Here is an 18,644-nt window from a genome sequence, read left to right as displayed (position 1 = left end):
GATAGAGTTACTTGAACATTGAGCATCAAGATCTATGGAGATAGATCAAAATGCTAAACATGACTTTCAAATGAAATGCATGCCTTGACAAGTTTTTGAAGGAGTTCGAAATAGATCAGCAAAGAAAGAGTTATTGGTTGTGTTGTAACGTGTGAATATGAGTAAGACTCAAAAGCCCGACCACGGCAGAAGAAAGAGAAAGGACGAAGGTCGTCCCCTATGCCTTAGTCGTAGACTCTACAGTATGACATGTTGTGTACCGCACCTCATATGTGCCTTGCCACAAGTCTGTTAAGAGGTACAGAAAGTGATCCAGGATTGAATCACTGAACAGCGGTCAAAGTTATCCTTAGCGACTAATGGAATAAGGAATTTTTCTCGATTATGGAGGTGGTTAAAGAGTTCATCGTAAAGGGTTACGTCGATGCAAGCTATGACACTAATCCGAATAACTATGAGTAGTGAAACGGATTCGTATAGTCGAGTAGATATTTGGAGTATTTCCGAATAGCACGTAGTAGCAGCATCTATAAGATGACATAAAGATTTGTAAAGAACACACGGATCTGAAAGTTTCAGAACCGTTGACTAAAACCTCTCTCACGAGCAAGACTGATCAGACCCCGGAACTATATGGGTGTTGGATTCGTTAAAATCACATGGTGATGTGAACTATATTATTGACTCTAGTGCAAGTGGGAGACTATTGGAAATATGCCCTAGAGGCAATAATAAATTAGTTATTATTATATTTCCTTGTTCATAATAATCGTTTATTATCCATGCTAGAATTGTATTGATTGGAAACTCAACTACATGTGTGGATACATAGACAACACACTGTCCCTAGTGAGCCTCTAGTTGACTAGTTCATTGATCAAAGATGGTCAAGGTTTCCTGGCCATAGGCAAGTGTTGTCACTTGATAACGGGATCACATCATTAGGAGAATCATGTGATGGACAAGACCCAAACTATGAACGTAGCATATTGATCGTGTCGTTTTATTGCTATTGTTTTCTGCGTGTCAAGTATTTGTTCCTATGACCATGAGATCATATAACTCACTCGCACCGGAGGAATTCCTTGTCTGCATCAAACGTCGCAATGTAACTGGGTGACTATAAAGGTGCTCTACAGGTATCTCCGAAGGTGTCCGTTGAGTTAGTATGGATCAAGACTGGGATTTGTCACTCCGTGTGACGGAGAGGTATCTCGGGGCCCACTCGGTAATACAACATCACACACAAGCCTTGCAAGCAATGTGACTAAGTGTAAGTCACGGGATCTTGTATTACGGAACGAGTAAAGAGACTTGCCGGTAACGAGATTGAAATAGGTATGCGGATACCGACGATCGAATCTCGGGGAAGTAACATACCAAAGGACAAAGGGAATGACATACGGGATTATATGAATCCTTGGCACTGAGGTTCAACCGATAAGATCTTCAGAGAATATGTAGGATCCAATATGGGCATCCAGGTCCCGTTGTTGGATATTGACCGAGGAATGTCTCGGGTCATGTCTGCATAGTTCTCGAACCCGCAGGGTCTGCACACTTAAGGTTCGGTACGTTTCGGTATAGTTGTGTTATAGGTGTTGGTAACCGAAAGTTGTTTGGCGTCCCGGATGAGATCCAGGACGTCATGAGAAGCTCCGGAATGGTCCGGAGGTAAAGATTGATATATAGGAAGTCCTGTTTTGGTCACCGGAAAAGTTTCTGGCTCATCGGTAGTGTACCGGGAGTGCCGGGAGGGGTGTCGGGGACCATCGGGAGGGGTGTAACGCCCCAAGGGGTCTCATGGGCTATGGGAAGAGATAAACCAGCCCCTAGTGGGCTGGAATAAGTTCCCACTAAGGCCCATAAGGTTTGAGAAGGAAAAAACACAAGGTGGAAAGAGTTTCCAAGTGGGAAGGTGGAATCCTACTCCAAGTAGGATTGGAGTAGGACTCATCCACCTCCAATTTTGGCCAAACCTTGAGGGTTTGAGGCTGCCTCCTCCCCTCCCTCCCTCCTATATATACTAGAGGTATTGAGGGTTTTTGAGACACAACTTTGCCACGTGCTGCTCGACCCTATACCACGCAGTTTTTCCTCTAGATCGTATTTCTACGGAGCTTAGGTGAAGCCCTGTCAGAGTAGATCATCACCACCACCTCTCCGCACCCTCTTGCTAGATCAAGAAGGTGGAGATCATCATCGAGCTGTACGTGTGCTGAACGCAGAGGTGCCGTCCGTTCGACACTAGATCGGAACGGATCATGAGACGGATCGCAAGACGGTTCGTGCAATGGATTATGAGATGGTTCATGGGATGGATCGTGGGACGGTTCGTGCAACGGATCGCGAGACGGTTCGTGGGACGGATCGCGGGACGGGTCGTGGGATGGATCGCGGGACGGATCGCGGGACGTGAAGACGTTCCACTACATCAACCGCGTTTCTTAACGCTTCCTGTTGTGCGATCTACAAGGGTATGTAGATCCAAATCTCCTCTAGTAGATGGACATCACCATGATAGGTCTTCATGCGCGTAGGAAAAATTTTGTTTCCCATGCGACGTTCCCCAACACATGAGACCGGTAAAATAGAAAACCTATCAAGGGCAAACCTTTGCCTTGCGCATAGTCCACTTGAGCTAGATGATGACGATCTTGTCCTCCTCAATATGGACCACCTTCATTGATTGTGCCGGCTTGATGAAGGCTAGTAGACTTCTCCCCCATACTCCACTATGGGTGATCCGCTCTTCAACACATCTTCACAAGTCCATTGTCACCACAATGGACGGCAAGCTTCAAGCATGATCTCTTTGTGATGCTCCAGTTGAACTTGCACACTCCAAACTTGATGACGATCACCACTTGCTGTCATCCTCCATGGGTTGTATGAGATGTTCATCTTGACGCAAGCCCATGAACACATACCAAACCCCGCATAGAACTCTCATGTAGACCATGGGTTAGTACACAAATCTTAATGGACAATTCTTACCATACCATGAGATCACTTCATCCCTCTTGGTACATCGTGTATGCTTTGTGTGTTGATTAACTTGATTCACTCTTTGACTTGGTGTTGATCAACCTCGAGACTTAACATCTCTCTTCATAAAGATGATGTATTGAAGGTAAAAATGAATGTTCCCACAATCTTATTCTTCAAGACATGCTTGCAATAAGCTCAACTCTCACATGACCAATCTTTGGATACTTCCTTGAATACCACCTTGGTCATATCATAAACTCCTTCAAACCAACACATGGGTTTCAAGACATGCATCTCGATAAATTCTCTAAATATAAATCAAGGCAACCATTAGTCCATAGGGATTGTCATCAATTACCAAAACCAAACATGGGGCCACAATGTTCTAACAGCGTGAAAGGTTTTGCACCTGAATGGAGGAAGTACAAGTGGCTTCATTTACGGCAGGAGTGTTGGCATTAAGTCAACTAAGACGCCGTCTGTATTTCCAAACTCAAAAGGGATCAAGCCAAGGTGACCCCCCCCCATATCATCAATCTTATTAAGTGTTGTGGCAGATATGTTGTTTATTCTCGTAGGAAGGGCTAAAGAGGATGGTTAGTTTGGGAGCCTTATTCTGAATCTGGTTGATGGGTGTGTGTCTATCCTCCATTATGTGGATGACACTATCATTTTATGGAACATGAGCTTGAAAATTTGACTAATATGAAGTTGATCATGTCTCTTTTCAAACAAATATCAGGTCTCAAAATTAATTTCCACAAAAGCAAGCTCTTATATTTTGGTATGGCCAAAAAGGAGGAGACTCAGTACAGAAAATTGTTTGGTTGTGAGGAATCCCTTCTGTTTACATACCTTGGGATTCCTATTCATCGTCGTAAGCACCTTGACAAGGAATGCAAAATTGTTGAAGACCGCTTCGAAGCTCGGTAGTTGGAGGGTTAGCTCATGTCACCTAGAGGATGACTTAGCCTCATAAATGTTGTCATTTTGGTAAATGAGACAATTTGTATAAGCCCAAGGATCAAATGTTGTTGGGCATTGGAAACTTCGGAATAAAAAACAAGTGCTTACTCACCAAATGGTTGTATACGGTACTTAGTGAGGAAGGTGTTTGGCAAGAGTTGTTGGATAACAAATACATGAACTCTAGAGCGACATCCCAAGTAGATGCTAAGTCTACCAATTCACCATTTTGGAGGGGTTTCGTGAAGGTCAAGTCATCCATTTTTAAGAGAGGTTCCTTTAAGGTTGGTGGCGACCAAACAAGTTTCTGAGAAGATACTTGGTTGGGTGACACTCGTTAGCTTTACAATACCCAACGTTGTGTAATATTGTGTTCATAAAATAGAATTATGTGGCTTCTGTTCTTGGGGCTAGCCCTGTGAACATCCAATTTTGCATGGCTTTACTAGGTGACAGATGGACTAGGTGGATCCATTTGGTTTCTAGGTTGATGTCGGTTAATCTAACTCAGATGCGGGATTCATTCAAGTGGAGGCTCACCACTAATGGTGTCTTCACTGCAAAGTCTTATGTGTTTGGGTCTTATGGATTCTTGACCTATGTAAAACAAAGGTTCCTTCCAAGATTAATTTTTCATGTGGTTTTTGCAAAGTGGGGTAGTACTTACCACACATAACCTTGCTAAACGTAGCTGGCATGATAGCAAAACAATGTTGTTTTTATCTCATGACGAGACAATTCATCATTTATTTCTAGCATGTCCATTTTTGCTACTTTGATTTGGCGACCTATTCATGTTATATCCAATGCAAAACCGTCAAAGAGTATTCCAAATTTGTTTGGAAACTATTTTGGTGGTATTGGTCATAAGATGAAAGGCCAAATCTATGTTGGAGTTTATGTCATTCTCTGGGCAATATGGAAATGCTGGAATGACAATGTTTTCAACATACCATGTACTTCTAATTTTTTGTAGGTTATCTATAGAGCTATGGCTTCAGTTCGTATGTGGTCATCACTTCAGCATGTAGACGTGCATGTGCTTATGCCTTTTTATGCCGCCTATTATAAATGGCTGCATAGGATTTATTCAAACAGTTTGGTTGCCGAGCAACTTGTAGATCATGTGGATGAGCTATGTAATCTCGGGATCGGGAGATTTGTGGTTGTATTTTCTTCTTATTTGTACTTTTGTTTAGTACTCGGTGACTTGAACTTGTTTCACGTTTAATAAAATGGTTGTGTGCACCCCACGATCCAGAGACCAGGGTACTCCCCTTTTCGAGAAAAAAAGTTGCCTCCAATGGCATTTACGACATATTCGGCTAGAATGTTAGAGTCACCACAAACACTGAAGATAAAAAAATCTAACTCATACAGGTCTTAGTCTAGGACCGTCTAAGATGAAAAAAATTAGATGGCTTGGAAGTTGTCTAAAATACTACGATATCAGCGACTCCAAAAGGAGATGCCTCTCAAAACCGTCATATATGACAATGAGATACCATCTAAGGTGAATTCTTCAATAGCAATGAATCATCCTAAATAGTCATATTCTACTCGAAGAGTCACGGGGAATCAAAGCTCTAGAATTAACCTCGGTGACTTTTTTGAGTTTGATGTCTCCTAGTGTTCACTGTAATGAATAAGGTGTTTCTTTTGTTTATTCTAAATCAATGTTTTTGGTAATGGTCGGGAAACAATACCGAGCAACAACGGTTGAAGCTATTACAGCGGGTAAGTGGAAATGTAGTACCTTACGAATTTGCACAAATCTTGTCCAAACATGTTTTTTAATCGATATACTTGTTTATTGGAGGCTCCTTGAATCCTGTTATTTTAGCGGAAATGGAAAAGCTATTTTAAATTCTAGAAAAAACATAGTTTTTTTTTCTGTAGACATATACATGTTCTCTATGAAATGCCTGTGACATGTATTTTATAACAACTGTCAAAAACTTTATAGTAATAAAGATGGTTGCATGTATCAACCAATGCAAAGACTTGGTTCTTCCGCTTCTAAAAAAACTGTTGTTTTACGGTAGACAATAAAATGTATTTTAACTTTGTTCCTATTGTGTTTGCTCATGTTTGAAAGGAGGCTTCATGGTTCTGTTGACGTTTCTCTTTCAATATATAGGCATGGAAACTTTGAGTACCAAATTAGGAAGCAATCTCCCTCCTATTGTACGTTTGTTGCCGTCATGTTTCTGTAAACACTTCTTTCTTGGGACGTTAATATATATTCCCTCTGTTTCTAAATACTTGTTGTTGGAAAGAACTAATCAGTTCTTTCCAACAAGTATTGTGGCATGGAGGAAGTATATTTGCTGGAAGTATGCTTATACAGGAATTAACCAGAGCTGCCAGTTTATTGTGTTTCTTAGCAGAACATCGTTTTTCCTATAACTACTTAGCAGAACATCTTTGTACTAGGATGTCTCTTCAGGCAAGGCTGTATAGAAGTCTTCAGGCAGGTGACTCAAGTATCTACCAAGCAACATTCGATATTTCAGCTAACAAAGTTTGGCGGCTGAAATTCCGTGCATGCTCGGTTAGGTTATACTCCCTCCGTCCCAAAATAAGTGTCTAGAGCTAGTATATAAAGTTAAGACACTTAGACACTTATTTTGGGACGGAGGGAGTATCAAGATTTGCATAAAGCAAAGTGGACAGTTATTACGTGCAGACAGTAATAGTACAATAAGCATTACGGAATGCACAAATTTCATGATCTAGGTGCACAGATTGACCCTCCTGTGAGCATCTGGTTAGAAACACAGGTGCAATTTGGCCAACCATATGTAGCAACTCAACTACTTCTGACAAGAAAGAGCATAAGTCAATGGAAAAACATAACAAACCAGGACCCAGAAAAGGAGAAAAAAAGAACCACATCGATCATTGATAGTAACATCTAGCAGTTTTCAGGAACCATATCACCTTGCTTGACTTGCATTTTTACAAAAGAAAATGAATTAAGATTACATTCTGAATCTCGGTATACCTAGGAAGGACAGTGTGGTATTACGGCATTGTACGAGGGGAACCAAGAAACCATGACACCAAACCCGCCATTGAATGTATGTACAATACTTAAATACAATAGAATGGGCGTGTTACATTTCATAATACAGAAATTACAATGTACAAAATGAATGATAAACTGCACACTGAAACTATTATGCATGGCTTCAGCAAACTATCACCTGTGAACTTCCTTTACAATTGCATTTTCACTAACAGAAGATTCTGAAAGCAAGTGTTTGTCTTCAATGTCATCATCATCAAATTGGTCATTAATGGTTAAGTTGGAATCATCTAGTCAAAGGCATTGATAGATAATAAACATGAGTACCCATTGGAATAGCATGATTGATTCAAAGGAACTGATGAGATGAGGAACATGGATATTACCAGAGAAATGGTAGTCCGTGAGATTCTTTGTCTCAGTTGACTCCAACCGCATACTTTCTGGTAGAAGGCAGTTGCAAAAAGCACCTGAAAGTAATTTGATATTATCTTTCATGATATACTAAGAATGAAAAAACAATTTTATTTTAAGATGTAATACACTTTGAAGCAGAACAAACGATGAATATGTTTTTTGTTAGAGTACTATATATGTAGTCATGTAACCTTTAGTATTTAACCTACTGTATAAAAGGTTTTCTGCATATTACACACCTGTACATGTATATATAGTGGCCTATGGCCTCCTGGGAATACAAGTTGCATATTCCTAACATGGTATTTGAGCCTAGGTTTTTTTAGCACGCGCAACTCATGCTTGATCCTCTTCTCGTCACCGCCGCCACCATGTTTCCTCTGGTCCGGCTGCTGCTTCCTCCTCCTGGCCCAGGATCCAGTCGGGCTGGTTGCTGCTGCCGATCGCGTTCCCGACGAAACCGATCTCGAGCCGCCCGGTCTCTCGTAACGATCCAGCCGCCAGCCGCTGGGTCTCATCTGCCCCGCAGTCAGGTCTCTCCCGATTGGATCGCCCCTGTCCTGCAGTCTTTCGCTCGCAGTCGGGACATAAAACATAGAAACCTCTGGATGCCGATGACGTGTTTCATGAAAGATATTTGCATGGTTAATTAGAGCTTATGTGCAGCAGCACCGTAGTCAATTCAAGATCTAAGGCTGATGTGACACCATATATCATGTGGTGCCAGAATATTGACACAAGGTATTATAGTGAGAACTGTACTTCCATCACTTGAGAGATGAGTTTTTAAGTTAGGGGTTTGATTATAGGGTTTTTATCAGTTTTGCCACTAGTTGTGTCATACTGCTCATTTTTGCCACTAGAAGTTTCAACTACTCAAAAATGCCATCCTTCATTAAGCTTGTGCTAAAAAATTCCACTTGGCACCATTACTGTTTGGTTAAAGGCCATTTACCAAGGTGAAGTGACCAAAATACCCCTGGACCCAATTTACCAGCGCTCCCCTATAACTTGTGGGTCCTAGTTATCAGCACACAGAGAATTAATTTAGAAGAAAAAATAACTACACATGGGGATTCGATCACCCAAACATGAAGCTAGTTTTGCTTCTAATTCATTCCCTGTGTACTGAAAACTAGGACCCAAGTGTTAAACTGAGTTGTGGAGTTGAAACGGACGGTAACGGTGCCAAATGTCATTTTCTAGCACACGCTTAATGGAAGGATGGCATTTTTAAGCAGTTGAAACTTCTAGTGGCAAAATTGAGTAGTGTGACGCAACCAATGGTAAAACTGATAAAAGCCCTTGATTATATTGCATCCCATTTTTACTTGGTTAAGTTTTGTTCATCTCCAGAACTTTCAAAAAAAGAGGGTGTTATGTCCCCTAGTTATCAAATCAGATGAAAAGTATCTTCAAATAAGGGATAAGATCCCATTTGTTAGGGAAGTTATGATTAGTTTCTTCGGAGTCAAGTTATCCATCTTCCTATATAAGGGAGGGCGTGTATCACGTATCAATCAAGCAACGAATGAAAAGATTATTAAGCATTCTGAGAATAGTTTAGCCTACCTATCCTAAAATGGTCCAACAGTTAGCAGAGGTGTTTGCAATCCTATTGTGACACTTACCAACAAGATCGACAGCAGATTGAAAGAGACTAATCGAACAGTCACGTGCTCTCACAGAGGCAAGCCTGTGCAATCAACAATGATGGTGCATCACAGCACAGCAACATAGGCCCTGGTGGCGACAGTATCACGTCTCTCATAGGAGAGATACTGGTGCCTTCTCCAAGTGTGGCATGGGCAGTAAACCTGGGCATATCCTGGGCCGGGCCGGGCTTTGGGACAGGCTTTACAAAGCCCGAACTGGAAATTCCAAGCCCGAGCCCGGCCCGACCAAAAAAACGCAAATTCAGGCCCGAGCCCGGCCCGAATGGACTTAAAAGGTGAATACCGGGCCGGGCCTCCGTGTAAATCGCCATTTTTTGTAAGCCCAAACCCGGCCCGAACTGCTTCCCGGGCCCGATTTTGAAGCCCGAGCCCGGCCCGAACACAAAGCCCGACCCGGCCTGGCTCGGGTTTTTCGGGCCGGGTCACCGGGCCGGGCTGTCCATGCCCAGATGTAATGGGCAGCATCAGCAATATGCAGTAGGAGAAGCGGATAGTTTGCAATGATGTTACAACAACAACAACAACAAAGCCTTTAGTCCCAACCGAGTCAGGGTAGGCTAGAGGTTCTGGCACATGGATAGCAAGCTTCCACGCACCTCTGTACATGGCTGGTTCTCTGGTGATACTCCAGTCCTTCAAATCTCTCTTTACGGACTCCTCCCATGTCAGATTCGGTCTACCGCAGCCTCTTCAGACATTATCAGCATGCTTTAGTCGTCCGCTATGCACTGGAGCTTCTGGAGGCCTGCGTTGAATATGTCCAAACCATCTTAAGACGGTGTTGGACAAGCTTCTCAGCAACCGGCGCTACCCCAACTCTATCTCGCATGTCATCATTCCGGACACGATCCTTCCTTGTGTGGCCACAAATCCATCTCAACAAGCTTCTGCAGCATTGCCCCAAATATCGAAAGGTGTCCTTCTGAGGCACAACCTTCCCATACAGGCTAACCTTCTCCTCCTCCTCCTCGTGCCTAATAGTACAAAAATTGTACTTCATGTACTCGGTTTTAGTTCTACTAAGTCTAAAACCTTTCGATTCCAAGGTTTGTCTCCATAGCTCTAATTCTTGTTGACCCCGTCCGACTATCATCGACTAGCACCACATCGTCCGCAAAGAGCGTACACCATGGGATATCTCCTTGTATATCCCTTGTGACCTCATCCATCACCAAGGTAAAAAGATAAGGGCTCAAAGTCGACCCATGGTGTAGTCCTATTTTAATCAGGAAGTCATCAGTGTCCCCATCACTCGTTCGAACACTCGTCACAACATTATCGTACATGTCCTTGATGAGGGTAACGTACTTTGTTGGGACTTTGTGTTTCTCCAAGGCCCACCACATGACATTCTGCGGTATCTTATCATAGGCCTTCTCCAAGTCAATGAACACCATATGCAGGACCTTCTTTTGCTCCCTATATCTTTCCATCAGTTGTCGTACCAAGAAAATGCCTTCCATGGTTGACCTCCCAGGCATGAAACCAAACTGATTTTTGGTCACACTTGTCATTCTTCTTAAGCGGTGCTCAATGACTCTCCCATAGCTTCATTGTATGGCTCATCAACTTAATTCCACGGTAATTAGTACAACTTTCAACATCCCCCTTGTTCTTGAAGATTGGTACTAATATACTCTGCCTCCATTCTTCTGGCATCTTGTTTGCCCGAAATATGAGGTTGAAAAGCTTGCTTAGCCATACTATTGCTATGTGCCCGAGGCCTCTCCATACCTCAATGGAGATACAATCAGGGCTCCTTTCATCCTTTTTAAAGCCTCCTTGACCTCTGACTCCTGGACTCACCACACAAAACGCCTACTCGTATCATCGAAGGAGTCGTCCAGTTCAATGGTAGAGCTCTCACTCTCCCCATTGAACAGCTTGTCAAAGTACTCCCGCCATCTATGCTTAATCTCCTCGTTCTTCACCGGGAGCTGGTCTGCTCCATCCTTGATGCATTTGATTTGGTCCACATCCCTCGTCTTCCTCTCTTGGATCTTGGCCATCTTATAGATGTCCCTTTCTCCTTCCCTCATGTCTAACCGTTGGCAGAGGTCCTCATACGCCTGACCCCTTGCTTCACTCACAGCTCGCTTAGCAGCCTTCTTTGCCATCTATGTTGTTCGCACTCCTATCCAGGTATAGGCGTCTAAAACAATCTTTCTTCTCCTTAATTGCCTTCTGGACATCATCGTTCCACCACCAGGTATCTTTAGCTTTGCCTCTACTTCCCCTAGAAACTCCAAGCTCCACTGAGGCCGCCTTACATTAATGGTGGTATAAACATGCCAGGATGTCATGGAGCAGCCATGTACAATTGCGGAAAGGCAGATTGTTGCATCAACGATAGTTTTGACGGCTGCATCTTGGAAGATGGGGCTGCTCTGGTGCTCCCAGTCACCACATGAGCAGCTGCAACTGCATCATCTCCTGCAGCAGGAGTTGGGCCACAGCAAGTGGCGGTCGATGCAAGTCCAGCTACAGCAGCACAGCAGGGCGAACTGGCAGCGTAAGCTACAGCCATGAGGTACCCAGATTGCCACTCTCACCTTGAAGGCTGGTGCTGTGTTGCACAACGGCCGCACAGTTCAACTTGGAGGTGTCATGCTCGAAGTGTGGCACTGCAGAAAGACAACAGCAAGGACTTAGCCATGGAGAGAGCTTGGTCGGTGCCTTGGTGTCCTGGCCCTCCGCACGAGGCGGGGCAGCAAGGATCAGTGCAGCATGGCTGGCGGTGGCCGAACCAGAGGAGGCAGTGAGAAAAATAGGTACTCCCAGGCAGGACACGGTCAAGCACTACTTGGGCCTTCACATGCAACTAGGCCAGGTGGATTTAGACCAGAATCTGAGTTGGTTTGTTCAAGTGTTCGGTTTGATTAAGCACTTGGATCACACAAGGACATGTGCATACATGGTACTGAACACTATGCATGTGTGTGGACTTTTATTTCTGTGTGAGGCAAGGACAACTGTGATAGCACAAGTGTAGGAAAAACTACCAAGACATTGTCTCCAAAACATGTTTCGGAAGAATCAGCTGAAAGAGATCAATCATGCGGTGGCACTGGTTCCAGCAGCAGATTGGTCATACCATAGGACTCCGACAAAGCGTCGACACTGGAAACAACAGCACAGCTCAAGGAAGAGCTGCATGTCGAGGAGGGGTGAGATGTTATGCAGTTCCATGTATGCCTGCAGTTATCCAAATAGAGCATACCATATTCAAATAAGGGATAAAATCCCAGCCATAAAAAAAGAGAGGGATAAAATCCCATCAGTTAGGGTAGTTGGAATTATCCAAGATCGTTCTGGGAGGCACACCCTTCAGAATTAAGGAAAGAAAGCGAGTTAATCTGTATCCATCCTAAGCCGAGTTGATCCACCTCCTCACGACCATTTGTGCTTTGTCTAGCGCCAATTATCTTTAAAAGCTTTCGCTATTTGGCATACTGCCTCCATTTTGCACCATAACACTACCTTTTTCAATTAGGTTAATCATGGTTCATGTGTGACTATGACTTTGACGATGGTTTGCTCGGAACCGGGTGTCATGGTAGCTGACTCTGATACCGATTGTTATGAACCTTAGGGTAAACACCTTACATAGAGATGGTACTGAGATTATTGTTGCTAGAGGAAGGGCATAGAGCAAACAGGGGATCAACTTGGGTTCTTTCCCAAGTCAAAAGGAAGGCAATGCAACCTTAATTAAAAGGCGTTCCTAGCACTAAACCAACTAAAGAAAAGATAAAGTATAACTCGAATCACTTGTACTCCCTCCGTCACAGTTTAGAAGGCATGCACGTGTACCTAGGTCGTCAGTTTGACTTATATAAAATATATTGTTTAACATAAAATTATATCATTCGAAAATATAGAACATCTAAAGTTTCTAATGATATACTTTTTGTAATATATGCGTCTCATTAAGTTGGTCAAATTAACGACCTAGGTACATGTGCCGGACTTGTAAACTGAGACGGAGGGAGTACTTGGTAAAGCATCTCTTAGATAAGGCAACTAACTCCACTAAAAGCACTAACAGACGCAGCTACTGCTATTAAACTTAATCAAAGTACCATACGGACATCTCTCTTTTGTTGATGCATAACCTATATTCCTCCTAGGCCTGAGTAGTGAGCACTGAGACAGTGCCATCCTTACTCTCCTCATCCTGCAAAATTTCCCCTCATGCTTCCAAGATATTGACTCGCCTCATGCCTGCAAAATTTTCCCCATCCTTGCAAGATATTGACCCTACCCCACACCTGCAAAATTTCCCCATCCTTGCAAGATATCGCATACTACTCCAGCTATTTCCTTATACACTTATACCAAACCAACCCTCTCTTGCCCATGATATTTCTCTTCACTACCTTCCTAGATTACCTAGAACTCCAAATCTGCTAGGAGTAAGTGGTGATCAGGACATGACAGACACGATTTCAGCATACTGCTAATATACTCCTTACCAGCAATAAAATCATTAGAAGGTTGCAACAAATAAATGTATAAGGAGTGCAGACTTATTACCTAGCTTAGCAAGTCGGTTAACCCAGCCAGGAATTGGCTTTCCTGTCAATCTGGTGCTGAGATCATCCGTGAAGTGGTTACAATTCTTAGATATGAGGTGGTATGTATCCCCATGATACTCCGAGGCCATTCTCTGAATGAAATCTCGAAATTCCAAGGGATGTAAACTTGTACGGCCTATGAAAATCGAAGATCTGTACAAGAAGCCTGGACAGCTCTTTGGTTCGACCTCAAAAACACCACTTGTGGGAAGGTCATGAGCTCCAAAACTGTACTCTGATCCATGGACTGTTCCAGGCAGAAAAAGATTATTCGTAAACATTCTGTAGAGTTGGATGGAAATCATTATGCATACTACTTAACAAAGAAATAATAACTTCACATATGGTACTAGAACTACGGTTTTTCTACATGAGTGGGTCCACCTCTTGTTCTCTGTGAATTCGCGATCATACATGAGTACTAACAAATGTCATATGCAAAGTGGGATTGCAAGGTACGTTTGGTTTATATCCATGCCTGCCCTACCAAAAATTGGTTGCCAACAATTTGGCAAGGAATCCTCCACCCTGTTGGCCAACATGACCAATTTTTTATGGGGCAAGTTGTGGCGTAAACAAACACACCTTATGACAAATCAAATTGCCTTCTATGCCAAAAGACTTTCAAAAAGGTTTACTCAACATCATAGAAGGATGTCAAAAGCATGCATATTTGGCTTTTATGAGATTAAAGTCATACTGGTATTCATTTTACTTCCTAATAGATCAACGGTACTGCCTAAAATAAAATATACAAACCTTTGATGTACAGAAAAAGGATGAGAGCAAAATCTGCGTTACACATCTACCACTACTATTTTGCGAAGAAACTGCCTATAGATAACAAAAAAGTATTTGAATAACCAACAAGCAATAAACAAACTGGGCCAGAGGTAGTATTCACTAACAAAGGTGACAAAAACAGTTAAATACACGAATAATCAACCGGTGGCCTTTTAAGAGCTCGGGTTTACCACAACCAAAACCTTTTGAGGACAATGGAGAAAAAAACTTGAATAGTTTGTATTGCTTATCACATATGTCATGTGGTAGGACAATGGAGAAACTTACCAGAATAATTAACTAACGTATAACTGACAGTGCCAGCAGTAAGTACACACACAAGTCATTCAGTAAATTTCAACTATTTTTCTTCATAGTAATAATAACTAGAGGATGCAGTAGTCTAAATATGTCAAAAAATGCTCTTTCTGAGGGAAATATACACCCCTTAGGCGTAGGCCCAATAATTCTGAAATAAGGCATCTGACACAGACCAGGGTCAGGAAGACCACGATAAAGTTGTCGACTGAAAAGTTCCAGCTTCAATAGAAAAAATTCAAGAGAACACTGCAACAAATTACACACCTATATATTGATTAAACAACACTACAGAGGTCACATAGAACCCAAGCCTAAGTAGTATTTGTGTACTAGCATGCATCCACCAAAGACACCTTTTTATGTTATGAATAGGTACTCTAAAAGGACTGATCGTGCTAACAAACATACTAGTAAATGTGCAACAAAATGCATTATTCCCCAATTGAATTAAATGAATAGAAGATGGACGAAAAGATGTCAGGTGATATCTTCAAACTCCAAAGTAATGATTACTATGTCATTTTGTCCTATCTCAATCTTGAACATAATCCTAGTTTCTAGGTTGGAAGTTGCACGACCAAGTATTACACATCAGGATATTCAAAATGAAGAACTGCATAGGCCCTACAAGAAGACTTTGGGCTTTCCCATGGCATCTGAATCTGGTTCTTCAACCATGTGTAAGACAAATATCAGCATTCCTAAATCTCCTGCCATTTGTCAATTAGTATAATTAAATGTCTAAAAGGAAATCAGATCCAATAGCTAGCAAAACTAACAACTACAGCGCGCAAAGCGAACTCACCTTTCTATAAAATCAAAGCACGAATTCAAAAAATATCGTATCAAATTAGATACCCAAGAAAACCGGAAAGACGGGTCCCATACTCCCTGACCCAACTCAATTCCATATTATACCCAAATTTTACAGAATCCTCCGGGAACCGGTCGAGCTGCCGCTCTCACCTTCGACGGCGGAGTGGAAGATGCCGAGCCCGCACCAGTGGACGTAGTTGTTTAGCGGCGTGAGGTCGTACACGTTGAGCACCACCGGGTACTCCCCCGTCGCCGCTGCGCCGGCGGAGATCGCCCCGCCCATCACCTCCCCTCTCCGAGGGGATCCCGAGCAGTCTCGTCGGGTACGCGCGGCAGTCGCCTGCGAGGCCGTAGGTGCTCCTAGGGTTAGGGTTTTGATCTGGAGCGAGGGAGCCAGGGAGGCGATGCGGAACTGCGACGGAGCTTGGGGACAGGGGCGGAAAGGGAAGACGACGAGCCGACGACGAGCGTGCGAGTCGGAGTCGGGTCGGGAAATAATTTCCTTGCGTCCCGGTGGTGGAGTCACACTCAGGTGGGTCTACGATGGCATGGACCCGCGTGTCATAGTGCTAAGCCGAGAGGTGGCCTGTCACTTGTTGGGACAGGACAGGATCCGCCACGGGAGGCGTAGGAGGGAGTGAAGATCCAGCTGTCGCGTGGGCCGGTTGAGGATTGTTACGAACCGACTAAATCTGGACGGTCATTAGCGAACCGTTATTAGGATTTAATTAATTAATTATTAGTCCAAGCGACATACGGACGCATCCGTCTGTACGGACGCCTCTTTGTACAGACGTCTTTTGCATGCTCTACCTACGGACCCAAACCTTGTATATATATCTCAGATCAATGAAAAAAACAGAGATTCATATGACACTTTTACTTTCATTGTTTCACACGTTATCAACACTGCTTTGCCAAAAAGAGAAGAAAAAGGCATCATGGAAGAAAGAAGAAAGAGATTTTACAGGAAAATAATTCAATGGAAGAAGAATTATGTTTAGTGGACAGATGTACCACTAACACAATATTAAGAGAAATAAAATATTTCCAAACTCTAACTAAGAGAAAAGGGAATATAATGACAATTGCCGGTCGCGATGCATCAATTATTGGTTCAGGACGGGCCACACTTGTTCTACCTATGGATGCTACGATTGTAATTGAGGATGCACTCTTGTATCCTGAATCTACACGCACCATTCTAAGTTTCAAATACCTCAGATCAAATATTTCTATCTGAAAACAATTTTTGAAAATAATTATGAATATTTGCTTTTAACAAAGAGCAATGGGTCTGAGAAACAAATTCTTGAAAAATTCCCCTCACTTTCATCTGGATTATATTACAGTTATATAAAACCCGTACCACATGTTGCGTACAAAAAAAATTGAAGATCTTGATAAATTGAAGACTTGGCATGATCGCCTAGGTCATCCTGACATAGGGATGATGAGAAAAACTATTGATAATTCTATTGGTCATAGCCTTCCAACTAAAATTTTTCCAAAATCATCAAATTTTATGTGCACCGCATGTGCAACTGGAAAAATAATTATAAGACCATCTTATCTTAAAGTAAAAAAGTGAGTCACTTAATTTTCTTGAACGCATTCAAGGAGATATATGTGGTCCAATTCAACCACTATCAGGACCTTTTAGATATTTCATGGTACTCGCAGATGCATCTACTAGATGGTCACATGTATGTCTATTGTCCACACGAAATCATGCTTTTGCTAAAATAATTGCTTAAATTATCAAATTAAGAGCAAATCATCCTGAAAATAGGATAAAAACAATTCGAATGGATAATGTCGCAGAATTTTCTTCACGTGCATTCAATGACTATTGCATGGCTATGGGCATTCATTTAGAACATTCCGTGCCTTATGTCCATACTCAAAATGGTTTGGCTGAATCTCTCATCAAAAGAGTAAAATTAGTTGCTCGACCACTATTACAAAATTGTAATTTACCAGCATCGTGTTGGGCACATGCGGTATTACACGTCGCAGATCTGATACAAATCAGACCAACTGCATATCATACAACCTCCCCACTACAACTAGTACGTGGCACTCAGCCAAGTATTTCCCATGTGCGAAAATTCGGTTGCGCAGTATACGTACCGATATCACCACCGCAACGTACAACAATGGGCCCCCATAGAAAACTAGGGATCTATGTAGGTTATAATTCTCCGTCAATTATTAAATGTCTTGAACCTCTTACAGGGGACCTGTTTACTGCCTGCTACGTTGATTTTATTTTTGATGAGGACCATTTTCCGGCATTAGGGGGAGAATCATACCACAAAGAATGTCAGGAAATAGATTGGAATGTAACAGGCATTCAGTCCTTAGATCCACATACTAAAGAATCTGAAACTGAAGTTCAGAGGATCATAGATTTGCAACACATTGCAAGTAATCTGCTAGATGCATTTACTGGCCATAAAGGTGTCACTAAATCACATATTCCCGCTGTTAATGCACCAGAGCGAGTGGAGGTACCAACTAAAACCACTCAAACCCCAAATGAGAGTAAGAGAGGGAGAAATATGGTTAGCCGGGATATAGCTTCTCAAAAGCCTCCGCGGAAACAGAGGAAACCAAATCCTCTACCAGTAAATGCAATTCAACCTCAAGTTGAAGGACACCAACCAGATGCTCAACATCTTGAACCTAGCATAAATGCGCATAAAAACATAATAGCTGGGACATCGGAACACCATGACTCTATTGTTGTGGGAAATTACATAGAGTCTGAAGGCATAAAAGAAATTTCCATAAACTATATAGAATCAGGAGAATCATATAATAGAGAGACTAGAATTGTCGACATATATTTTGCCTCTCAAATTGCTCAAACCCTTCAACTGGATCCAGAACCAAAGACCGTCAGGGAGTGCCTCAAGCGTCCTGATTGGCCTAAATGGGAGGAAGCAATTGAGGCAGAACTGCGCTCGCTCAATCAAAGAAAGGTGTTTTCCTCAGTAATACCTACCCCTCAGAATGTCTTCCCTGTGGGAGCAAAATGGGTTCTTGTTCGAAAAAGGAACG

General features: G+C 42.5%; 1 protein-coding gene across 1 annotated transcript; it reads right to left on the bottom strand.

Annotated features, from left to right (window-relative positions):
• Positions 1-6,881: 6,881 nt before the first annotated feature.
• On the bottom strand, positions 6,882-16,076 carry LOC123411190 (deSI-like protein At4g17486). Its single transcript, XM_045104128.1, has 4 exons — positions 15,729-16,076; positions 13,618-13,905; positions 7,375-7,458; positions 6,882-7,278 (listed from the first exon to the last, which is right to left on the bottom strand). The coding sequence occupies exons 1-4, from the start codon at positions 15,859-15,861 to the stop codon at positions 7,163-7,165; spliced, it is 621 nt and encodes a 206-aa protein (XP_044960063.1). The 5' UTR covers positions 15,862-16,076; the 3' UTR covers positions 6,882-7,162.
• Positions 16,077-18,644: the final 2,568 nt, after the last annotated feature.

Source organism: Hordeum vulgare, chromosome 7H (assembly GCF_904849725.1).
Source record: "Hordeum vulgare subsp. vulgare chromosome 7H, MorexV3_pseudomolecules_assembly, whole genome shotgun sequence".
Classification (NCBI taxonomy): domain Eukaryota; kingdom Viridiplantae; phylum Streptophyta; class Magnoliopsida; order Poales; family Poaceae; genus Hordeum; species Hordeum vulgare.
This window is presented reverse-complemented; position numbering and strand designations above follow the sequence as displayed.